Below are 24,980 nucleotides of genomic sequence, written 5' to 3'. Positions count from 1 at the left end.
GCTGATTCCAAATGCAGCCTACCAAGAGTTTCCCTCCCCTTGCCCTTGCCTCTACCTGTCCCCTGGAGATTACTCCAGAGGGCCCTTCCAGAAGTGCTGGGTAAAGAGGAAGGACAAACCACTTAGCCTCCTGTTTCCCATAGCCACACTGGATCTTATCAGGGATTCTCCTGAGCAGCAGGGGCCTGCCTCTTCCTCCACTTGGCCCCATCAGTGCTTGCTTATTAATTATACTAATGACAACAACAACAGCAGTGCGGGAGGCAGCCTCAGACCCAGCTGGGGGCGCCCCCAGGTGGCAACACAGGGAGAGATTCCAGAAGGGCTGTCAGACTTGGTAGGGGCCTCAAGTCTGGTTTAGCTGAGCACTCTGCCAAATTTCTTGCGTACTGTGGGTGGGCTTCAGGACCTTTCTTAAAGGAAAAGACTTGCTCCATTCCAGAATCCACAGCTTCTGAGTTTGGGCTGAGTTGGATCAGGGTAGGCAGACAACAGTCTGGAGCTGAAGCCAGGTTCGCCAGGGCCATGCGACTGTGGCAAAGTGGCTGCAAGACTGCAGTACAGTGGCTGCTGCAGCTCTACGCTTAAGCACTTGTCACTGGTTGAGGCCATCTCCCCCACCTCTCCTCTCTCCAGGGGATTTCAAGTTTCCCGTGAAAGGCAGCCTCCTCCTATTGACTCTGTTTGACATTGGAAATACCTCTCCTAGAGGATGTTGAACCTAGAGCCCAAACCCAAACTTCCACTTTCTTTTCTCCCCTCATTTCCTCCCCATCATTTCCTGAACTCTGACAGGGAATCCCAGCCTAAGGACCATCCTTTCCCATCAGTCAAAATAGGCTTCCTGGATATGTCATGGATGCCACTGCATTCTGTACTCACAGCCTTCACAAACTTCCTATCTCAGCTGTAGGCCTCAGGCACATCTCTGTCACCCTGGGGCAGCATACTTTCCATGTGGGGCCAGGAGCCCTGAGTCCCTGCTTCCTCTATACCCGCTTTTGAATCCTTATCAATTCTTAGTATTTCTATTTACAAGGTAGGGGGTACTGTGGGGTCTTGGTCTTCTGACTTGCCAGCTCCCACATAGAGTGCTTGCTTTCCTGAGCCCTCGAAACCCATTCTTCTTACCTATCTACCCCATCTCTCTCTCTCTATGTATCTCTGTCTCTCTCTCTTCCTGGCATGGAACATGCTTAAAGGGTATGTGAGCAGGTGTGATTTTGTGGAAGAAGTGTGTAGGTGGGTAAGAGGGTGTGCATTGTGATGTACGAGGGAGGGTGTACATTTGTGCAAACTCTAAATGTGACTGACACTTTGTGGGTGGATGGGGAGAAAATGTGTGTGTGTGTGTGTGTGTGTGTGAGTGTGTGTGTGTGTGTGTGTCTGAAGGAGGTTGGCTGCCTGTGCAAATTCATGCCTGCAAAATCTCCCTTCCTTTCATAAATGCATTGCTTCGAATGAAACTAATCAAATCAACAGGAAATGTATTTGACATAATGCAAGAGCAGCTGTCCCAAGAGTTCCTGTCCTCAGAACAGTACCAAAGCCAGCTCTGATCTATCCCAGGGGAGTAAGAAGGGGATATAGGGAGAGGAAAGGCCAGCAGCAACCCATTATTATGGATGGGCTAGGTTGGGCCATGGCATCTCCCTACTTGGGTGAAGTAAGTATCTGCCCACTCTGCCTTTTATGATCCAGGACTGCTCAAGGAGGCCAGGGATAGATAGAGAGGACACAGACAAACCTGGAAATAAAAATAAAAACCATCTGCCCATAGTAGCAGAACTCCCTGATGGCAATTTCCAGCAGTTTCAGGAAGCACCTGCTTCAGCTTCTTTTTCAGAGTTAGGACCTTCCTGTCCTCCCTACTCAGGCAAGAGTGGGTGGACCAAGAAGTAACCAAGGTGAGCAATAGGGTCAAGGTAGTCTCACTGCCCTGTGACCAAGAGCCCATTATTTCCCAGCTACTAAGAAAGAATGGATCCTTGGGACCCATTGAGAGTTGGGAAATTCCACTTAGGGAATGGGAAGGTCGAAGACTGTGCTCTCCATCACCTTAGAGAAGGCAGGAAAGGAATCCACTCCAAGGCTTGGAGGAAAACTGCCTGCAGGTGTGAAGCCAGTTGTGCCTGCAAAACACCCCTTGCCTGAAGCTCCTGAGTCAGAAACAGTGCCATTCCTTGCCCAGCTGAAGATGAAACAGAAAGGTAAATCCCTAGGAGAGACCGAACATGGATGTAGAGTCACAGAGGGACTTTCAAATGGTCAGAGTTTTTCCCCAAAAGCAAACTTAGGAGGTAGGAGAGAGCAATAAGTTTGAGGTTTCTGAAACAGCAGGTGGGTCTAAACGTGTGGAAGAAAAAATTTGTCCTCTTCAAAATTTCATCTAGGGAATGGGGTGCCTGGGTGGCTCAGTTGGTTAAGCGTCTGACTTCGGCTCCAGTCATGATCTCAGGGTCCGTGAGTTCAAGCCCCACATCGGGCTCTGTGCTGACAGCTCAGAGCCTGGAGCCTGCTTCAGATGCTGTGTCTCCCTCTCTCTCTGACCCTCCCCCATTCATGCTCTGTCTCTCTCTGTCTCAAAAATAAATAAACATTAAAAAAAAATTTCATCTAGGGAATGGCCCTGAAAGGAAGAGTTCCATGTGTAAGGGCCTTTGTCAACTGACAAAGGAAATATATGTGTGAGCGTGAGTATATTTGTTTGAATGCCCTATATCTAGCTGTCTGTATTTCTCTTTTTGATCCTCTTTAACTACAGCCTGGCCAGTGACTTTTTTTTTTTTTTACTTTTTATTATGAAATATTTTAAATATATATATATGAGTAGAGACCAAAGTACAGTATAATCCCCAATGCAATTATCACTCCACTTCACTGATTATCTTAGATAATCAGTGTTCTGTTTTCCCATTTTTTGTTGTTTTCCTGGAGTTCTTAAAAGCAAATCTTAGCCATATTATTATTTCAGCTATAAATATTACACTGTAGCAGACTTAACAAATAAAAACCTCATCCATATATAAATTCAGTTGCTTATGTATAGAAACATTTATAGATATGCGCATATTAACAATATATAGATATATTTCCTTTGTCAGTTGAGAAGGGCCTAAAAGTAAGACACCCCAGTAGCAATGAACATACCTAGCACCCAAATTTTGATTTCTAATCCCACTTCCCAATAAAAGGAACTAAGGACTTTTGGAGAAATGGCTGATTCCAGGATTGGGCACAAAATATACAAAATGATCTTGGAGCATCTTACAGGGCCAAAAAGAACTGCTCAAAAACCCAAACCCAAACCCTCCCCTATCCTCCCCACACACAATGATGGGGTCTATCAAAGGGTCAAATATTTTGAATAAATAAGTTAATGGGGAGCATAGACAAATCTCTCATGCAGAGGAATTACAAATAACTTAGGTAGACACTCCACCCTTAAGGAGAGGAAGCAAGCCTCCACATTCAAGTGTGGGCCACGCAGAGTGACTTCCTTCCAAAGAGGATGGGATTGGAAGCAGGGGTGGTACAGTACAAAGATCTGAAATTTCCTCAGCCAGGCAATTAGGTGATTAAGGTTAACATCAACAGTCGTAGGTCATATTGATAGTAGGTGCCTTGACACAATGTGATAAAAATAGCATTTCATCCCTGTGTTGTTCTTCCCTAAAACCTATAACCCCAGTATTATCATGAGAAAAACATCAGACAAAACCCAACTGAAAGACATTCTATACATTCTACCAGTACTATTCTGTCCAACTCATCAAAAACAAGCAAACAAAAAGTCTACAAAACTGTCAACACCAGGAGGAGCCTAAGGAGACATGACAACTAAATGTTCTTATGGAACAGAGAAAAGACATTAGGGTAAAGCTGAGGAAATACGAATAAAATATGGACTTTAGTTGGTAATAATGTATCAGTATTGGTTCATTGGTTCTAACAAATGTACAATTGAATGTTAGATGTTAAAAACGGGAAACTGGAGCACCTGACTGGCTCAGTGAGTAGAACACGTGACTCTTGATCCTGGGGTCCTGAGTTCAAGCCCCAAATTGGGGGTAGACTTTACTTTAAAAAACTGGGTGGCTCACTTGGTTGAGCAACTGACTCTTGACTTCGTCTCAGAGTGGAAGGATCCTAGAATTGTGGGATGGAGCCCAGTATTAGGCTCTGTGATAAGTGTGGAGCCTGCTGAAGATTCTCTCTCTCTCTCTCTCTCTCTCTCTCTCTCTTCCTTTGCCCCTCTCCCTATCCTTCTCTCTCTAGAATAAATAATGAAGTAAAAAATAAAAAAGGGGGGGCATGCCTGGCTGGCTCAATTGGAAGAGCATGTGACTCTTGATCTCAGGGTTGTGGGTTTGAGCCCCATGCTGGTTGTAGAGATTACTTAAAAAAAAAAAAAATCTTAAAGAAATGGAGAAACTATGTTTTAGGTAAATGGAAACTCTTTGCAATTTTTCTGTAAATCTAAAACTAGTCTAAAATAAAGTTTATTTTTCAAAAAAACACATCCATACCCAATAATTTTTTTAAAAATCCTTAATATCATATAAAACCCAGTTTGTGTTTAATTTTCCCCAACAATCTCAAAAAATGTCTTTTTATATTAGGTTTGTTTGAATCAGGATCCAAAGAAGGAACATATATTTCATTGATAATCTCTTATGTATTTGTAAATATATAAGAGAAGAATCTATTATAGAAGAAACTGGGTCATTTGTAGAATTTTCCACAATTTGGGTTTTGTTAATCGTATCCTCATGTTATCATTTAACATGTTCCTCTAACACCCATATTTCCTGTAGATTAGTAGTTAGATCTAGATGCTTCACTAGATTTGGTTCCAATTTTTTGGCATGAAACTTTCTTGGGAAATGTTTTTTACTTCTAATTGTATCACATCGGGGACACGTTATGTCCAGTGGTCTCACTTTTAGTGATGTTAAGGTTTGTTGTTCATAAATTGGCAACCTGATCCATCATACATAAAATCCTAATCAACCTTTCACTTAACAGTTTTGCTTTTTTAATTTATTTATTTATTTTGAGAGACAGAGAGTGCAAGCAGGGGAGAAGGGCAGAGAGAGAGGGAGAGAGAATCCCATGCAGGCTTTGCACTGTCAGTACAGAGTTCGATGTGGGGCTTAATCCCATGACCCTGGGATCATGACCTGAGCTGGAGTCAAGAATCAGACGCTCAACCAACTGAACCACCCAGGCACACACACACACACACACACACACACACACACACACACACCCCATTAGTTTAGCAGTCATTAATGATAGTTGCCTGGAGCGATTATTTCATTAGTGGTTGCAAACAATGATTTTCTACGATCAGTCTTCCAGCATTTCTGGTTCCAGTTCTCCTCCCTCACTCCCCATAACTTCTGACCAGGCCCAGGACTATTTTGGACCCCAAAGATGGCTAAATACTAGTAGCTGAAATTTACTGCTGCAGTTGAGACCAAGAGAACTAAAGAATGATTCTATAGAATACTTAGAAATTTGTTAAAAATGCAAATTTGTTTGGGTCCTATCCAAGACCTACTGATTCAGAAACTCTTGAGGGTGAGGCCCAGTAATCTGTTTTAACAAGCCCTCAAAGTGATTTTGATGCCTGCTAAAGTTTAAGAATGAATGGACTAACACTGGCTTCCCTAACATAGTCTTCAATCAAGCAGTGGTTTACTAAGGTCCTATTTTCATGGCAATATGCTGGGTGCTGAGCACTATGGATGCAACAAAGAGGGCCTGGTGCCCCCAAGGAACTCAGTCTATTCAAGAGAATAGCATACATGCTTGTGAAAAGGTGCCCAGTAATAGTTGATAATTGGCAGTGCATTCCCAACAAGCCACACAAGTGGTGCAGGTGTAAGATTTCAAGGAAAGTTCAGTGAATAGACCTGGTTGGCAGGGGTTTTAGAGTTCACTTCAGCTTGGCCTTAAAGGAAGAGAAAGACTTTGGGGGTAGGGTGTGGGAGAAAAGAAAGAGACGATTTCCAAGAAGAGACACTGCCGTGAACAGAGGCAGGATGCTCAGGAAGGGGATCAGGAGACTGTTTTCTTCTCTCTCCTCACCACCATCACTCCTACAGTGTTTCTTTCCTTAAGCCTTGCCTTTCCTTTTACATGCTTACCTTCTTGGTCACCCATAAATGCACTGGGGAGGTCACCTTGGTGTTTGTAGGTTGCTGGGTGCTGCCCACAAACTTGGGTGCTGGGTTTAGGATGTGATTATCCAGGCTGGTGAGTGCAGAAGGATCGTCTGAAGTACACTTTGCCTTCTGTCACGGGTGTCGTGTGTGTAGAAGGGCCTGTGTCTGCTGCACATCCGAAGGATGAGTGTTCTCAGTGTTGGCATAGAGTTTACCTGGTGGGGTAGTGCAGGGCAGGGCAAGCCGTGCATCTTCCCCCTCATGGGTCCCGAGCGCAGGGGCGTCTTGGCTTGGCTCAGCCGGAAAAGCATGAGACTCTTGACCTCTGGGCTGTGAGCCCAGGCTCCAAGTTGGGTGGAGAGATTACTTAAATAAACTTTAAAAAAAAGGGTGGGGGGAACGGGGGGGTCTTGGGCGCCCCGAATGCAATCCCAGAAAGGGTGGAGCCAGGCCCTGGAAAGGCGGGGCTGGGCTGCGGGGCGGATGTTCAAACCTGGTGGCGGCGGAAGCGTGGCACTTGCGGGGCAAGATGGCGGCGCCCGGGCGATCCTAGAGGAAGTAAGGGGCTGCGCTAGAGGGACGGATTTCAGGGTTCCCCGGGGGAGGACTCTGGGGTAGGGTATCCAGCTTCCTTGTTGGAGCCTCCCTGAATGTATCTGCTCTGCACTGGAGTGGCCGCGGCCTCTTCGGTGTGGAGATCCCGGCCGCGGCCCACCATCAGCGGGCTGCATAGGCTGGGATCCGGTGATTTCTTTGCTGACTCGAGTGGTCCGGGAGTGTCCGCGACCGCAGAGCCGTAGGGGCAGTTGTGAGGCCCGACAGTGTACAAGTCTTGTACTTCTTTGGTGAAATTTATTCCTAAGAGTTTTTGTTCTTTCTGATGCGATTGTCAGTGACATTGTTTTCTTAATTTCATTTCCTGATTGTTCTTTTTGCTGGTATATAAAAATACAGATGATTTTTATATGTTGTTTTTTATAGCCCAAGGTTTTGTTGTTGTTGTTTTTGTTTTGGCTTAATAATTTGAACACCTTTAGGCCAGACATGTTCTCTCCAGTTTGATACAGAATCATTACTCCTTGGTATGACATTTATCTCCCTGTCTCCTGATGGCATTTTTCTTAGGTTCCCTACAGCTGTTCCTGAAAATGTTTATCATCCACAGATTGTAAACAACCTTAAGTCGGCAATAAACTTTGTTGTTAGGCTGGTGACATCAGGGAGGGCTATATAGGGAGGGAATGGCAGTAAGGTATGAATGAGAAGAAATGAGTTGATGTGAACCCAAGAAAAGAGTTGTCTCTGATACACAATAAAGAGAATCAGGATTCGCTTGCAGAGGGCTATCAACTTTATTGCTTGTAGGTGTGAATGAGAGAGAATCACCACACCAAAGCAGTGCTGGAAAGAGTTGCTCTAGAGAGGCAGCTGGAGTGTCAAGATGCTGTCCAGACCAAAGCCAGGGGAGTCAGAGGTGGACCTGCTGCGTTTCCAGAGTCAGTTTCTTGCAGCTGGTGCGGCTCCAGCAGTACAACTGGTGAAGAAAGGAAGTAGGAGAGGTGGCGACACTAACCTGGACCATCCTCTGCTACAAGATCATCGGGATGTGGTGACGCTGGACAGTGAGTGGTTGTGGGTGTCAGGCTGAGGAACGAGAGAGGATATGACCTGAACGTCCTCTCCCTCTTCCTGATGTGGTTGGATTTCTCCCCGTCAGTATTTCAGACACTGCATAATCTCTGTTGCTGCAGCCCCATTTTACACATGCAGAAACTAAGGTTCACAGAGCTTAAATACCTTGCCCAAGGTGACACAGCTTGAGCCGGCCCCACAGCAACTGCCTTTCTTTCTTTGGCTTCCTCCTGCCCTCAGTCTCTTCCTGGAAAGGTGTGGGTATCCTCACATCTGAGGTTTTTTTTCTTTCCCAGATCTCCCAGATTTGCCCCCAGCTTTGGTTCCTGCTCCCCCGAAGAGAGCCAGACCCAGCCCTGGCCGTCCCCCACCTGAACATGAGGATCCTGAAGAGAGGCTGAACAGGCACGATCAGCACATCACTGCTGTCTTGACGAAGATCGTTGTGCGTCTCACCCTTGTTTAGTAGGACAAGTTTTCCTAGGACAGCAAGGATATTTGGGTAGGGGTGGTGAGCCTTAGGAGTAGAGGGTGATTCAGAAAGGTGGGACTTTATTCCCCCTGCAGTCAGTTTGGGGTCTGCTTTAGAAACACTGTCCCTTAAGAAGCAAAGTGGGTCCATTTCTCCCTAGAGAGAGACTCTAGTCATACAGAATTGGGGCTAGGGGGATAGTGTCCAGTCTGGGGAAAGTTTGGTATCTTCACTACTTTGTGTTTTGTTGCTGCAGGAACGAGATACAAGTTCAGTGGCTGTGAATCTGCCTGTGCCCAGTGGTGTTGCTTTCCCTCCTGTGTTCCATCGCTCACAGGAGAGACAGGTAGGCACGGTGCTTAGATGGTGCTTAGGGGACATTCAGATGAGCCTCTTCGTTTTTTTTTTTTTTTTTTTTAATGTTTATTTTTTTGAGATAGAGACAGAGAATGTGAGCCAAGGAGGGGCAGAGAGAAAGGGAGAGAGAGAATCTTAAGCAGACTCCGTGCTATCAACACAGAGCCTGATAGGGGCTTGTGGGGCTGAGACTCACAAATTGTGAGTGAGATCATGACCTGAGCTGAAAGCAAGAGTCCGGCACTTAACCAACTGAGCTACCCAGATGCCCCATAGTGCACCTTCCTCAGGCAGAGAATCTGAATAATGATAAGCAACCCTCTTGTTAAAGCAGCACCATGCTAAGCACTTTACATGCGTTACTTAGTCCTCATAACAGTCATGTAAGGTAGGTATCATTACCCCCATTTCCAGGTGAGGAAACTGAGACCCTGAAAAGATAAATAACGTGTCCAACACCACACATCTAATAGATACAGGAGGCAGAAATCCAACCCAGATTTGTCAGACTTCAAGACCTGTCCTATAGAGCACTGCTTTTTCTGAGAACTAGGGTTGTGACCCTTGGAGATTAAGCAAGACCCTTTTATCCCTTTGTTCCAGTGGCCTTAGTGTAAAGAGTTTGAGAAGAGGACGGGGTAAGGAGCATCAGTCACCTGGGTTTTCTTTTTGCCCATAGGGGAAGTCAGCAACATCTGGTAAGAGAAGCATCTTTGCCCAAGAAGTTGCAGCAAAGAGAGTGTCTGAAGCTAGGGTCCCACCAGTTAGAGAAGTTGTGTCTACCCTGGATCCACTAGAGGGTAAGCTGAGGTTGAGGAGGCTTGGGCTCGGCCTTTTTCTAATACACAATCACAGAGTCACCTTTGGGTATGTGCCTTCTCCCCCTCAAATATGAAGGCATATTTATTAATTTTGTGGGGGGAGGGAGAGGGAGAGAGAGAGAATCTTAAGTAGTCTCCACCCAGTGCAGAGCCCAACATGGGGCTCAATCTCAGGACCGTGAGATCATGATCTGAGCTGAAATCAAGAGTCAGACACTTAATCAACTGAGCCACCCAGGCGACCCAGGAAGGCACATTTAAGTGGCATTTGAGCCATCTGAAGAGGAAGCTGTCCCTTATCCCTACATACAATATTGGGTATGGATGGCTTGGGTCCACATCTGAGTCTTAGGTGCAGGGAGAGTGCAGGCCATTATTCGGCTCTAGGAAAAAGGAAGGAGTCAGAGATATCTGGCAGGGACTATAAAACAAAGGTAAAGGCCAAGATTCCTTTAATGATGCAAATTATTAACAGAAGAGCCGGAGGCAGGCTTCTGGAGGCAGATGACTGGACATCTAAGAGAAGAGTCATAACGTAGGATATTTCTTAGGGAAACATCCCTCAGAAAGGGGAAAAATGAGTGGAGAGGTCACCACCCAGCCCAGCCTATGTTTGTGTTGTGGGGGTGTGAGCTGTGGGGAGGGCCCTCCACTCTTTGCCTGGGAAATCTCTGGGGCCTCCCTCTGTCTCCAGGACTAACGGGATTAGGCTTGGGTGAGGCAGTGAAACTAATCATACACTTCTTCCAGGTGCTGCATCCTGTGAGGCACTCACACCTAGGGAGCAGGGCTACCAGCTTCCATGGGGCAGCCACAGCTTCCAGGGACCCAATCTAGTCACAGGGAAGGGGCTCAGGAGCCAGGATGCTGAGCAGGAAGCCCAGACCATCCATGAAGAGAACATAGCAAAACTACAAGCCATGGCTCCTGAAGAGATCCTGCAGGAACAGCAGCGGCTGCTAGCTCAGCTCGGTATGGCATATCAGTCTTTGCAGCTGAGGCCAGGCTAGGAAGGGACTGCCACTTATTAATGAAGGCTTACTGTGTATGCCAGGCTTTTTGCTGAGTACTTGAATGCATTATTTCATTCTGTCCTCGAATGGTTCCTATAAGTACTAATTTCATTTACTTATGAAAAGAAACTGAGTCTCATAACTTGAAGAAATTCTCCCCCAGGTCATATGGCTGGTAAAGAACATGGATGAGATGTAAACCTAGGTCTGTGAGGTCTGACAGTCCCTGCTCTTAACCACTATACTGTGTATCCTGTACTACTCTAGTGTAACGTACTCTAATGTACCGTAGTTATGCTCTATCTAGTACAGCTATGACATGTTCTATTATATGACACTCAACTCTGCTATACCTCCCTCCTAGTTTCTATTTACCAAAACAGTAGCACCAAGTCAGTCTTGTTCCAAAGTGTGTATCTAGCACCTTAATAGAGCATACATAGATTAGGTTTCAGTAAATATTTGTGTGTAAATAAATTAGCTAAAAGAGAGAAGAACTGTTCCCCTAAATGCCTTCTCTTTGGCCCTAGTCAACATTCATTCATTTATTCCACAGCCACTTACTTTGGGCCTCTGATCTGGAGCCAAGCACTGGGATAGGTGGAAACCTGGACCAGGGGACTGTGAAAGATGGAGAGAAGGGTGGGTGGGCAGGTCCTAGGGACAGGTGTGGGTCATTGAAGCCCCAAGAGAGCCCAGGGGGTTCAGGCCAGGAGGAGGAAATGGCTTGTCCTGGCCTTGGCACTCATAGGCAGGCAACATTCAGCAGGTGTCAGGTCTGTACAAGGCTGGGGAGGATCCACCAACACCCACTGTCCCTTCCATCCTCTTCCCTAGATCCCAACTTGGTTGCCTTCTTGAGGTCCCACAGCCATGTCCATGAGCAAGCAGGAGAGAAAGCCACAGAGGAGCAGAGACCAGGAGGACCCTCTGTTGAGTTCACTGGAGAGGAACCCATTGTGTCAACTTCTCCAAGTGAGCCCAGGCAGGAAGATGAGCTGGAGCCAGAAGCCCCAGGTTTGGAAAAAGGGGTACATCTTTTGGGGAATAAAAGTAGAGGGAAGTATCCCTTCTAGGCTTGGCAGATGGGAAAAGAAGAGAATCTTCTCTGTCCTTGACATCTAACATTAATCTTCCATTATCATCTGGAAATCAGTCTTCATTTGCTGATGCATGTATTCTTCCTGCATATGCTTCCTGTTTTCTTGCTTTGTTGCCACTCCTTCTCGCTCTTCCCTGGTAAGCAGCAGCAGGGCATGATGGCTGAATGGCCCCTCCCCCTGCAGATCATCTCCAGCCTGCCTTTGCAAGAGTTGCCCCAGCTCTGGCTCTAGCCACCCTACAGTTTTCTGCCTCTGCTGTCAGTGTTATGAGCAAGATGGCAGGGCCAGGGTGATGATGGGAGAAGAGTCTGACACAGGCCTTACGAACATGCCAGACCCAAAGCAGAGAGGCCAGTGGGAGCACTCATTTCCCAGGACCTGGATTATTTTATTAGTGATTAACAAATGAAGAAATCGAATTATGGAAGCCAGGAGCCTCCTGCCCCTCCATGAGCTCCAGGCCAGCTGAGCAGGTCGGGTGGGGGGGAGGGGGGAAGCAGGGGGGTGTCCTGGGTGTGTGTTTCTGTATCTTGCCCTGCAGAAGCAGGATAGCTGTCCCTCATTGCCCCACTCCCCTGCCTCTTAAGAAGGTCGGTACTAGACAGTTGAGAGCTATGTTGTCCCTGATGTATGTGGTCTTCCCTTCTTCCTCTGCTCCCTCTCTTTCCTCTTCCTTACCTCCTCCATTTTCTCTTGCCCCTCCCAGCAAATCCTTGGGATGAGCAAGGGGCTAGAGCCCTGGACTAGGTGTGTTCTGCCATATCTGAGACATTTGTCCAGTTCCCAGGGGTTCTAGCTGCTGGGCCATGCTACTTAACTATAGCTGAAGGCAGAGGCTGCCAGACCCTTGGGCAGAGGTGCATGTGGCAACCGCTGGGTGATGGCCAGGACCCCAGTAGACCACCGAGCTGAGCCCCTTAGGGTTTACTACTCTGCTTCCATCTTCCTAGCTCTGGCACCACCTGTGACGCCCCACAAAGAATGGCTGCACATGGACACTGTGGAGCTGGAGAAGCTCCAGTGGACCCAGGACTTGCCCCCACTCCGGCGGCAGCAGACGCAGGAGGTGAGGAGGGCCAGCTGACCTACAGGGGGTGGAGTGGGCCGGAAATGGGGCTGGGGCTCTTGGACCCAGGACTCAGGCCATTTTCTTCCCCGGAGCTGGAGAAGCATTTCTTCTTTGCGCTCCTCCTCCTCTCCCACCACCCTGCCTGGCCCCTGGGGCCAAAGAAGTTCCATTTCCACTTAGGCATAGAGTCAAGACCAGAGGCCCGGGAGATGGGTGAGGAGTGGGTATGGGTAAGTTGCTGCATCCCCAGCCTATAGTCTTCTTTCTCTTCCCATTAGAGGATGCAGGCCCGATTTAGTCTTCAGGGAGAGCTTCTGGCCCCTGATGTGGACCTGCCCACCCATCTGGGCCTGCACCACCATGGAGAAGAGGCAGAGGTGAGGCATGGGGCCCAGGGAGGACTGGGCAGCTCTTGGCAAGTGGAAAAGGACCTCTGGTCAGTTGCCTTGGACCTTCTGTGTACTCTATTCCAGTTCTCAGCCTTGGTGTCCATAGGTTATTGGGCTCAAAATGTTTCTCCTCATTCCTTCACATTCCAGTCAGTTGCCTGAACTTGCCAGTTCTATGTCGCCTCGTCTGAGGCTTTCTAAAGGAGAGCCTTGCTCCCTCTTACCTGCTCAGTCACCATGTCTTCCACTCTCTCAGCCATGCCATCCGTCCCTCATGGGACTGCCATACTGATTCCCTCTGGCCCCGCTCAGGCTGTGCCGTGCCTCGGAAAGTTTCCTGGCTCTCTTCTGCTCACAGAATAGTCTTGGCTCTTTAGCCTGGCAAGACAGTCCTCCGACCCTGTATCTCCGCTGCCCCTGTAGCTCTGCCTTCCTCACTCCTGCGCCATTCTGGAGCCCACTTGCCATGTACACCGTGTGCTCAAGGACCTCCAGGGCTTTTCTTCAGGCCATCAAAGCTCTACCCACCCACTGAGACCTCATCACTTTTCCAGGTCCCCCTTTTCTCTCTCTCTCTCTCTCTCTCTCTCCTCTTCTCTTGTAAATTAAACACTGATGACTGAATTCTTCCCTATCTGCCTTATGGCATGGTTAATTGTGTGCAAGTCCCATCTTCTTTACCAGTTTGAGGATCCATGGAGAGCCGAGGCAAGAGATAGCACTTACTTATCTTAGCCTTCCCCTGAACAACTAAGTCAGTGCCTGGAATGGAGGCATTTCTGTGTATTGGTTGGGGTGCTGCCCTGTGTCCTGGCTGCTGATTTCTTGTCCCTGCCCCAGAGAGCGGGATACTCCCTGCAGGAGCTGTTCCACCTCACGCGCAGCCAGGTGTCCCAGCAGAGAGCACTCGCGCTGCATGTGTTGGCCCAGGTCATCAGCAGGGTGAGTGGACTGCTGGCCGGTCCTGCCTGTCCCCACGCCTCCTCCCCCAACCATAGACTTCCCCACCTCCTGCCCTTTTCATTCTGGCCCCATAGCCCATACACCAACTCTCTCTGGGGCAGACTGGGAATGGGATAAACCCAGGGTCATAGGTGGGCAAGTGAAGGGTTTAGGACAAAGACTCTAACTTCTACATCTTCAGCAAAGTTTTATCCTATCCCCAAGGCCCAGGCTGGTGAGTTTAGGGACCGGCTAGTGGGCAGTGTCTTGCGCCTCCTCTTGGATGCTGGTTTCCTCTTCTTGCTGCGCTTCTCCCTGGATGACAGAGTGGACGCAGTCATTGCAGCTGCCGTCCGGGCTCTTCAGGCTCTGCTGGTGGCTCCTGGAGATGAGGTACAACACAGATAGGAGTAGGGCTTTGAGGCATCAGCGTTCCTACTCCTGTTGCTGGACATGCCCTCACTGCCAAGGCTTTGCCAGGCGGAGCAGAGAATGGGATGGCAGCACCACTGCCTTCTTCTACGGGCCCCACAGCCCAGCAGCCTTGCCTTTCTGTTCTGGGTGGGTGGCTGCTGCTGCTGCTTTTTCTGGGCCTGACTCCTTCCTCTTCTTCCCACACCCTTCTCTCTCCTATGTCAGGAGCTCCTCGATAGCTCCTTCTCCTGGTACCATGGAGCTTTGACGTTTCCTCTGATGCCCAGCCAGGAGGACAGGGAGGACGATGAGGATGAAGATGAAGAGGCCCCAGCAGAAAAAGCAAAAAGAAAGAGCCCTGAGGAAGGAAACCGGCCTCCATCTGACCTGGCCCGACATGACATCATCAAGGTAAAATGCTGGGGCAGCTGCACCTGTCTCATGACCTTGAAGTGAGCACATCTTAGGCAAGAGGGGTCATTAAGGCCTGGGGCTCAGTTGCTTTTGGCACTGGGTTTATCTCTCTGATCACCAGGGGCTTCTGGCTACCAACCTGCTGCCACGGCTGCGCTACGTGCTAGAGGTGACCTGCCCAGCCCCTTCTGTGGTCCTTGATATCCTGGCTGTGCTCATCCGTCTGGCCCGGCATTCCCTGGAGTCAGCCACAAGGGTAAGAATGAGAAGGAGACAAGGAATGCACAAAGAGCCTAGCTGACCCCATTGCTGACCCTCAGCCTCCCTACTTCCCTACTTCCCTTTTCTTCCTGACCCCCACAGGTCCTGGAGTGCCCTCGACTAATAGAGACCGTGGTTCGAGAGTTCTTGCCCACCAGCTGGTCCCCCATGGGGGTGGGGCCTGTCCTCAGTCTACACAAAGTGCCCTGTGCCACTGCCATGAAACTACTTCGTGTCCTGGCCTCGGCTGGTAGGAATATTGCTGCCCGGCTGGTGAGCAGGACAAAGGTCGAGGGATGAGGGGCTTAAGACAGGGCTGGGTTGGGGGCTAAGCATGGCCTCTGGACTCTGGGTAACTCGCTCATGCCATCTTCCTTTTCTGATCTCTGATCCAGTTGCTTAGAAATGCAGTAGGAACCACCAGCCAGAAACCTAGTCATCTAGATTATAGTGTATCCTATAGGCCTACTTGTGCTTTCGTTAACTGATGGGCCCAGACCAGAAGAGCCACTTACATATGGGCGGCCATCACCCATAGCCAAGTAGCCCTAGAAAAGGGGCCCAGCAGGTGCTTGCTAAAATGAAGGGGGGGGGAGGGGCAGAGAGGGAAGGAAGGTGGAGTGGGAGGGAGGGATGGATGAGATAGTTTCATCCTGGTCCAGAGTTAAGACCCTGTAGCACGAGAGTGGCCTGGAACAGGGTTGAGTTGAGCCAGTCTCCATATAAGAGAACCTGAGGCTAGTTGGGCTCCCTGCTGATTGTGATGTTCAGACTCTCTGCCCTCTCACCCTCAGCTGAGCAGCTTTGATCTCCGGAGCCGCCTGTGCCGCTTTATAGCAGAGGCTCCCCAGGAAATGGCCTTGCCTCCAGAGGAAGCTGAGATGCTGAGCACTGAGGCCTTCCGTTTGTGGGCTGTGGCTGCCTCCTATGGCCAGGGCAGTGACCTTTACAGGTGAGGAGAGACAAGAGTAGGCTCTCTTACAGACCTCTCCGGTTCTGCACTCTGGCCTAATCTGATGACTCAGCCTTGCTCAAGGTTTCAAGCTCAGAGGGAGGCTGAGGATGAGGAAGAGGGGATTCTGGGAGGAATGAAGAAGGCTTGGGGGCCAGGACTAGCCAGAGGACAGTAGAAAAAAGCCGAGTTAACCACATTCTGTGCACAACAGCTTTAGTAGCTTGGTAAAATCAGATTTAAATCCCTTGTTGGAAGGAAGCCTGGAAGGTCTACCCTCGTTCCCTTCAGCGTCCAGCCTTCCTTCCCTCTGAAGCCTTCCAAGAGTGCCCAGCCCTGGGGCCTCTTTCTCCCGAGCCTCTTTAACCAAACTGCAGGTCCTTGGGGCAGTGCCTTGCTTTGTGTCATGTGTCTCCATGTCCAGTGTCTTTGGACACTGAAAGGCAATAATCATTCTCCCCCAGGGAGCTATACCCAGTGCTGATGCGGGCCCTGCAGGCTGTGCCAGAGGAGCTCAGCACCCAGCCCCCTCAGCCCCTGTCTGTGCAGCGGATAGCCTCCTTGCTCACTCTGCTCACCCAGCTGACCCTGGCAGCCAGTAGCACTGTCCCTGAGTCCAGCAGGTACGTTATAGCTCTGAGCTTCAGGACAGGTGGGAGCACTCCTCCAGAGTGAGAGGGTGGGTAGACCTTATGGAGGAGTCAAGGCAGCCAGACCTTGACTGTGACCCCTTTGGCACTCCTGTAGTGACTCTGCTGAGGCCAGTCTGTCGGCCACCCCTTCCTTGATCACTTGGACACAGGTGTCCGGGCTCCAACCCCTTGTGGAGCCCTTTCTAAGACAGACCTTGAAGTTGCTGCCCAGATCTGAGAATTGGCATGCTCTAGGCCCGGTGCCCACTGCCTGCCTACTCTTCCTGGATGCATACTACCAGGCCTGGAGCCAGCAGGTGAGTGTTGCCTGCCTACTTCCTCCATATCCTGGGCGCCTGCGCCCATCTTAACACACCACCCTGTGTTTCCCTCTGTCTCGACCTCTCCACTCCTACCTCCCCATTCCACTTTTTCCTATTCTCCGCCTTTTCCCTCCCACCTTCCTCTTTCTGCTTCCATATCCATTGGAGCTGTCAGGGAGCTGTGTTGGTGGGGACCAGAGAACCCCAAGCAGCAGCTCTGTCTCCCTGGAGACTTCATGCTCTGAGGACAGAGGGTGTTGGGGCAACCTCAGGGTCTTTTCTCTCTCCAGAAGGGTCAGAAGGCAGAAGCCTACAAACACTGACTCTTGGGCTCTTGGAAGTTATGGGCTTGGCCTGGGTACACAGGGTCTAGGAGAATGCATCTCCTTTTGCTGTCAGCTCATTGAGCCCCTTGGTCTTCTAGCCAAGCCTGTGCCCAGGGGATTGGCTTCAGGATATGGAGCGCCTGTCAGAGGGGCTGCTGCTACCCTTACTGCACCCACCCACTCTGGGCAGCCTGTGGGATTCTCTTGGGTATGTAGTGTGTGTGTGTGTGGTTGGGAGGTGGGGGCAGTAGGGAGGAGGCCGTTTGACTCCCTGTGGGACTCCTAGATCTAGCTCCCTGGTCCATCCTAAGTAGAACTTCTCAGCCTGAAGGAAACCTGAGTCCCTAGCAAGCAGCACTTGAGGGCTCTGAGGAATGTGGGTACTGGTCCATATAGCCAGGTTCCTGTGGGCCTTGGTCGCAGACCAAGCAGCTCTTTTCTAGCCTGGTGTACATCAGGCCAGAGCCCCCCTCAGCTTCTTCATTCTGCCTCCAGGTGCTGCTCCCCTCTCTGCAACCCGCAGTTCTGTGTTCCGGCCCCTGAAGCTCTCCCCAGCCTGGTGTCACTGGGCTGCACAGGAGGACGCCCCTCTCTCAGTCTGGCTGGCTCAGCCTCACCCTTCCCGTTCCTCACTGCCCTCCTGTCTCTCTTCAACACCTTGGCCCGGATCCACAAGGGGCTTTGTGGCCAGGTGAGACATAGGCACCTGGTTAGGGGTTGGAGGCTGGGGTGGAGGGGCAAGATAGGAGTCAGAACAAAAGGGTGAGGGTATCACTTGAGGCAGAAAGGTCTCTCTTGCCAGCACCCATTTCTCTGAGTTTGGCTGGGGAGGGGGCAGCCACCTGGGGAACTTCAGGAGAGAGATCAAAGTCACTTGAGATCTGAACAAGTTTGCTTTCCTCCAGCTGGCTGCCATATTGGCTGCCCCAGGACTCCAGAACTACTTCCTCCAGTGTGTAGCTCCTATGGCTGCCCCACAACTCACTCCCTTCTCTGCGTGGGCCTTGCGCCATGAGTACCACCTACAGTACCTGGCACTCACCCTGGCCCAGAGAGCGGTGGGTATGCCCCAGCCCCCTCTCCACTTCTGTCCACAACCCTCCCATAATCCCCACCCCTGCAGTTCGTCCCATCTAGATGTGCCCAGGATCTGTACCCTTCAGTATATATCCTCTTTGCATGGACTCTCACTTCCCCTTGCTCTGTCCCCTCTCACATCCCACCCACCCTCCTACCCCTTGCTCTTCTGTTCATAGGCAACAGTCCAGCCAGTTCTGGCCGTCAATGCCGCTCTCCATCATAGTATGGTGTTGGCCCTGCTGAGCCGACTGCTACCTGGAAGTGAGTACCTCGCCCATGAGCTACTGCTGAGCTGTGTATTCCGTCTGGAGTTCCTCCCGTAAGTCCAGGGTTGGTGACATCAACTCAGCCCTTTGAGAGGCTGTTGTGGCTATTGACAGAGCAGCCCTGAGTTTGGAGCTAGAACACCTGGGTTTAATCCTCTTTCTTGCATGGATTGTACTTCACCTATTGGAGCTTCCATTTTCTCATCAGTAAAGTGAGGATGAAGATATCCACGTTAGAGAATTATAATGTGATTTCAGTGTGACTGTATGGCTAAAAACAGGTGCATAAACTAGCTATACTTGAGTAATAGCTAACAGTTACTGAGTGCTAACTTTGCGTCTGGCATCTCCTTAAGTATCTGTATTTTAAGTGTCTCACTTGTACTATGAGATAAGTATTGTTATCATCCCCATTTTCCTATGAGGAAACTGAGGCACAGAGAAGTTCCGTAAACCTGCCCCTAAGCAGCTGACTTTAGTATCCATTCTCTTAATCTACACACACAACATAGAAAGTGATTAGGGGAACAGGGAGGAGCAGGATTGGACCTAGGAACCTCTGGGAAGCCCTGGAGAGCTGGCATGGTGTTCAGAGTGCCGTGGTTCAAACCCTCATTTTTGGCTTTTGGGTTCTATTGCAGGGAAAGAGCATCAGGTGGTCCAGAGGCAGCTGACTTCTCCGATCGGCTGTCCTTAGGGAGTGGCAGGGACTCTGCATGTGGGCGAGGGGCTCTGCTGGTTCAGGCCTGCCAGGACCTCCCCAGCATCCGCAGCTGCTACCTGACCCACTGCCCACTGGCCCGAGCCAGCCTACTAGCGTCTCAGGCCTTATACCGAGGGGAGCTACGGCAAATCCCAGCCCTGCTGCTCCCTGTGCCTAAGGAGCCACTTCTGCCCACCGACTGGCCTTTCCTGCCATTGATCCACCTCTACCACCAGGCCTCAGACACGCCCTCAGGACTTCCTCCTGCTGACACAGTAGGCACAGCTATGCGGGCTCTGCAGTGGGTGCTCGTCTTGGAAACCTGGCGCCCCCAGGCCCTCTGGGCTGTGCCACCTGCTGCCCGCCTGGCACGGCTCATGTGTGTGTTCCTGGTAGACAGTGAGCTGTTCCGGGAAACCCCAATACAACGTCTGGTGGCAGCTCTCCTTGCCCGGCTCTGCCAGCCTAAAGTCCTGCCAGACCTCAAGCTGGATTGTCCGCTTCCTGGCCTGACATCTTTCCCTGACCTCTATGCCAACTTCCTGGAGCATTTTGAGGCTGTCTCTTTTGGGGACCATCTCTTTGGAGCTCTGGTTCTCCTTCCCCTGCAGCGTCGGTTCAGTGTCACTTTGCGCCTCGCCCTCTTTGGGGAGCATGTGGGAGCCTTGCGAGCTCTGGGCCTGCCACTGACCCAGGTACTTTCTCAGCCCAGCACAGCCTGTACTGTACTGGCCTTCCTGTACTGGGCCTTGGGGGGTGGTCCTGAGCGGTGGGGAGCTTTGGTGGCCCTCAGGTTCCTTATCAAACTTCTTGGGGATTCTGAGGAGATTAAAAGACTCCACGAAAGGGGTTTAACAGAGTATCTGGCATACAGTACGTATTGGATATTATTAACAAGCTACAGCTCGTTGTTCATGTTGCTACAACCTAGATAAGAGACGTGCTACAAACTAATGTAGTTCAAAGTTATTCAGATTTTAGATGTTAGGATTCAGAAAAGGGAAATATCAAAGTGGGCTTCCCATAAGCAGAAGGCTTTGGGGAAGAGTGAAGATTGACCTGGGCACTGAAGGTTGGATAGAATTTGGATTGTTGAGGATGAAGGACAGAATGTTATCTAGTGGAGGGGCGCCTGGGTGACTCATTCGGTTAAGTGCCTCTTGATTTCAGCTCAGGTCATGATCTCACAGTTTTGAGATCTAGCCCTCTGTTGAGTGTGGAGTCTGCTTGGGGTTTTCTCTCTCTCTCTCTCTCTCTCTCTCTCTTTCTCTCCCAACTCACAAGGTCTCTCTCAAAAAGTAAAAGAATGTACCTAGTGGAATAGCATCAGCAAAAGCTCAGAGGCCGGAAGGAGTAGAATAGGGTAGGAAGAGGGAGGAGTCTAGAACAGATTTTAGTTTAAAATCTTGGAAACAAGGCTAATAAAATCTTAGAGGGCCTCAAAAATCAGGCTAAGGGTTAAACTTATAAGCTGTAGAGAGTTACAATTTTTTTTTTTCAACGTTTTTTATTTATTTTTGGGACAGAGAGAGACAGAGCATGAACGGGGGAGGCGCAGAGAGAGAGGGAGACACAGAATCGGAAACAGGCTTCAGGCTCTGAGCCATCAGTCCAGAGCCCGACGCGGGGCTCGAACTCACGGACCGCGAGATCGTGACCTGGCTGAAGTCGGACGCTTAACCGACTGCGCCACCCAGGCGCCCCTAGAGTTACTATTTTTTTAAGGTTTGAGTTTTTATTTTCATTATATCTTATTCTGGTAAACTTTTTGTTTAATTTTTTTTTTAATTTTTTTTTCAATGTTTTATTTATTTTTGAGACAGAGAGAGACAGAGCATGAATGGGGGAGGGGCAGAGAGAGAGGGAGACACAGAATCTGAAACAGGCTCCAGGCTCTGAGCCATCAGCCCAGAGCCTGACGCGGGGCTCGAACTCATGGACCGCGAGATCGTGACCTGGCTGAAGTCGAACGCTTAACCGACTGCGCCACCCAGGCGCCCCATGTTTAATTTTTTCTAATGTTTGTTTATTTTTGAGAGAGAGAGAGACAGAGCACAGATGGGGGAGGGGCAGAGAGAGAGGGAGACACAGAAAATGAAGCAGGCTCCAGGCTCTGAGCTGTCAGCACAGAGCCTGATTCGGGGCTCGAATTCACAGACTGCGATATCATGACCTGAGCTGAAGTTGGATGCTTAACTAACTGGGCCATCCAGGCACCCCTAAACTTTTTTTTAAAGTTTATTTATTTTGAGAGAGAGTGAGAGAGTGAGCAGGCAAAGGTCAGAGAGAGATGGAAAGAGAGGGAATCCCAAGCAGGCTCCACACCATCAGCAGAGACCCCGATGTGGGGCTCGAACTCATGAACCAAGAGATCATAACCTGAGCCAAAATCAAGATTTGGGCAGTTAACCGACTGAACTAACCAGGTGCCCTATTCTGGTAAACTTTAAATATTTTAATAAATACATTTACCATGTATATATAATATAAGTATTTTATATAAAAAAACAAAAAAATTACATTTTTAAGGATTAGTCTTTTTATGTACATATATATTTTTATAAAATTGGGATCCCTGCATAATGTTTTCTTCATTTAATTTTCTTCATTTAAGTTAATATTACATAATAAGCATTTCCCAATCATTAAATATTCTAAGAAATCAATATTTTTTACTATGTAATAATTCATTGTGTAGGTGCATCTGTTTATTTTATCAACCCCTTGGTGGGCATGAAAATTGTTTCTAATTTTCTGCTATTTGAAGTAACACTATGACAAATACCACTGGAGGTAAACCTTATCTCTTTCTTTCATAATCATTTTTTATGTTTGTTAATTTTTTTAATTTTTTTTATTTTTTAAAATTTACATCCAAATTAGTTAGCATATAGTGCAACAATGATTTCAGGAGTAGATTCCTTAGTACCCCTTACCCATTTAGCCCATCACCCCTCCCTCAACCCCTCCAGCAACCCTCAGTTTGTTCTCCATATTTATGAGTCTCTTCTGTATCATCCCCCTCCCTGTTTTTATATTATTTTTATTTCCCTTCCCTTATGTTCATCTGTTTTGTCTTTTAAAGTCCTCATGAGTGAAGTCATGATTTTTGTCTTTCTCTGACTGACTGATTCCACTTAGCATAATACCCTCCAGTTCCATCCACATAGTTGCAAATGGCAAGATTTCATTCTTTTTGATTGCCAAGTAATACTCCATTGTATACATATACCACATTTTATCCACTCATCCATTGATGCACATTTGGGCTCTTTCCATACTTTGGCTATTATTGATAGTGCTACTATCAACATGGGGGTGCATGTGTCCCTTCGAAACAGCACACCTGGGGCGCCTGGGTGGCGCAGTCGGTTGGGCGGCCGACTTCAGCCAGGTCACGATCTCGCGGTCCGGGAGTTCGAGCCCCGCGTCAGGCTCTGGGCTGATGGCTCGGAGCCTGGAGCCTGTTTCCGATTCTGTGTCTCCCTCTCTCTTTGCGCCTCCCCCGTTCATGCTCTGTCTCTCTCTGTCCAAAAAATAAATAAACGTTGAAAAAAAAAAAAAAAAGAAACAGCACACCTATATCCCGTGGGTAAATGCCTAGTAGTGCAATTGCTGGGTCGTAGGGTAGTTCTATTTTTAGTTTTTTGAGGAACCTCCATACTGTTTTCCAGAGTGGCTACACCAGCTTGCATTCCCATATGTTTATTTATTTTTGAGAGAGAGTGCAAGCAGGGGGAGGGGCAGAAAGAGAGGGAGACACAGAATCCAAAGCAGGCTCCAGGCTCTGAGCTGTTAGTACAAAGCCTGACATGGCACTTGAATTCAAGAACCGCGAGATCATAAACTGAACCAAAGTCGGATGCTTAACTGACTGGGCCACCCAGGTGCCCTAATCATTTCTTTTTTTTTTTATGTTTTTATTTTTTTAAGTAATCTCTACACCCAATGTTGGGCCCAAACTCACAATCCCAAGGTCAAGAGTCATATGTTCCACTGACTGAGCCAGCCAGGTGCCCCTCTCATAATCCTTTCTGCATGGAATTAAGAGTGATTTTTTAGGGAGTCACTGGTCCTAAGAAAAGGAACTTTTGAAAGGTTTCATAATATAATCAAGCAGGTGAATGTGACATTTTGAAAGTTTTAGGTACATGAAAGTAGTGGTAGGCAGTAGAAATTCAGTACTGCTTCTTAGTTTCCCAGTTTTCCCTGCTTCTCAGCTCTTTAGTCTTTAACCTTGATCCTTGTGATAGTCAGGAATGGATGTCTGTCCAGGACCTGATCTCTGCCCTCATGATTTGGTCCATGTGACCACCAGCCATCCACCCTGTTGTGCAGCGATAGACATTCCACCCTCACCCTCAGCATGTCTCATTCCCCCTGTCACAGTTGCCTGTGTCCTTGGAGTACTATACAGAGCCTCCTGAAGACAACCTGGCCCTCCTTCAGCTCTACTTCCGTGTCCTGGTTACTGGTGCACTCTGTGCACGCTGGTGCCCTGTACTCTATGCTGTGGCTGTGGCTCATGTCAACAGCTTCATCTTCTCCCAGGACCCAAAGAGTTCAGTAAGTTATACTGAAGGGAGGAAGGGAGACTGTGATTGAGCTGCCTTTGGGTCATCTGGGGAGGAGATGAGGGCCAGACAAGGCCAGTGATGGGTACAGCCCTTGGCCCAGTGTCCCCTGTCCCTGTTCTGCCTCTAGGACGAGGTAAAAGCTGCCCGCAGGAGCATGTTGCAGAAGACTTGGATGCTGACGAATGAGGTAGGATGGGGCACATCCTGGAGGGTGGGAAGAGAAGAGGTCTTGGGGCACAGAAATCTCAATAGGATCTCACTACCTACTTCATAAAGTTTCTGCCCCTTTTGCAGGGTCTCCGGCAGCACCTTCTCCACTATAAGCTCCCTAATCCTGCCCTCCCAGAAGGCTTTGAGCTGTATCTCCAGCTGCCCTCTCTGCGTCAGCAGTACCTCCAGAGACTGACCTCAGGGATGCTCCAAAATGGGGAATCAGAGACCTAGTATGGCTGCTACAGATGAAGAGATGGATACGTGCTGGGGTTCACCAACACGGGCCTGGCCAGACAGAAGGGTTTTGTGGCTTAAGCGTGGGCAGGAGACAAGGGAGAAGGCTTGCTTTCCTGGGAGCAGGCTGTGTGAGCTTTTTTGGAGCAGAGTGAGCCCTCCCATTATATCCTGATGTCTGAAACTCAGGATCTGGTCTGTATGGAAGCGAAGGGTAACTTGCCCCTCTCTTGGAGACCAGACAAACTATGTACATGTCTCCTCCTTCCCCTGCCCCAGACCAGATACATAAACCCTGTAGATGTGTACTGAAATAAAAATTTTTTGCATCTCCTGGGAATCCGAGTTGGACTGATTTCAGATGTTAGTTCAGGATTGGTATGGAGGGATGGGCTATCCTAGGGGAGAAGCTGGGCTCCTGTGAGAGATGGGAGAGCTGAAAACAGAGCCTACGTCCGGGAAAACAAAAATGTGGGTCCTGGTTCTGCAGTAGAGCTGGGCCGGAGTAATGCTCTTGGGAAGGGGTACTTCTGGAAGGACTCTGGGCAGTCCACTTGATGTATAAGTATCCTTAATGAGGTCGGCATCTTGTCTCCTTATGGTCTGTTAACTGC

The 24,980-nt window shown here is 49.1% G+C and overlaps 1 protein-coding gene across 4 annotated transcripts; it reads left to right on the top strand.

Moving 5' to 3' along the window:
• The first annotated feature begins 6,659 nt into the window (after window positions 1–6,659).
• RPAP1 (RNA polymerase II associated protein 1) lies at window positions 6,660–24,706 on the top strand. 4 transcript variants are annotated; one of them, XM_040492344.1, is made up of 25 exons: window positions 6,660–6,731; window positions 7,539–7,795; window positions 8,102–8,250; window positions 8,534–8,623; window positions 9,314–9,434; window positions 10,206–10,427; window positions 11,306–11,485; window positions 12,522–12,637; window positions 12,919–13,017; window positions 13,870–13,971; window positions 14,197–14,364; window positions 14,611–14,796; window positions 14,921–15,055; window positions 15,163–15,333; window positions 15,855–16,012; window positions 16,477–16,635; window positions 16,760–16,961; window positions 17,392–17,501; window positions 17,789–17,984; window positions 18,199–18,351; window positions 18,550–18,692; window positions 19,281–19,617; window positions 23,732–23,908; window positions 24,047–24,106; window positions 24,214–24,706. In XM_040492344.1, exons 2-25 carry the CDS (start codon window positions 7,615–7,617, stop codon window positions 24,361–24,363), a joined length of 3,765 nt encoding a protein of 1,254 aa, XP_040348278.1. In that variant the 5' UTR covers window positions 6,660–6,731; window positions 7,539–7,614; the 3' UTR covers window positions 24,364–24,706. The 4 variants fall into 4 exon arrangements, with proteins under 4 accessions (XP_040348278.1, XP_040348275.1, XP_040348276.1 ...); XM_040492341.1 differs by having other exon boundaries at window positions 19,281–20,037; XM_040492342.1 differs by having other exon boundaries at window positions 6,683–6,787; window positions 19,281–20,037.
• Window positions 24,707–24,980: the final 274 nt, after the last annotated feature.

Source organism: Herpailurus yagouaroundi, unplaced genomic scaffold (assembly GCF_014898765.1).
Source record: "Herpailurus yagouaroundi ecotype Mexico unplaced genomic scaffold, PumYag 184, whole genome shotgun sequence".
Lineage (NCBI taxonomy): Eukaryota > Metazoa > Chordata > Mammalia > Carnivora > Felidae > Herpailurus > Herpailurus yagouaroundi.
Note: the sequence above shows the minus strand (reverse complement) of the source record. Positions and strands in the feature narration are given on the sequence as shown.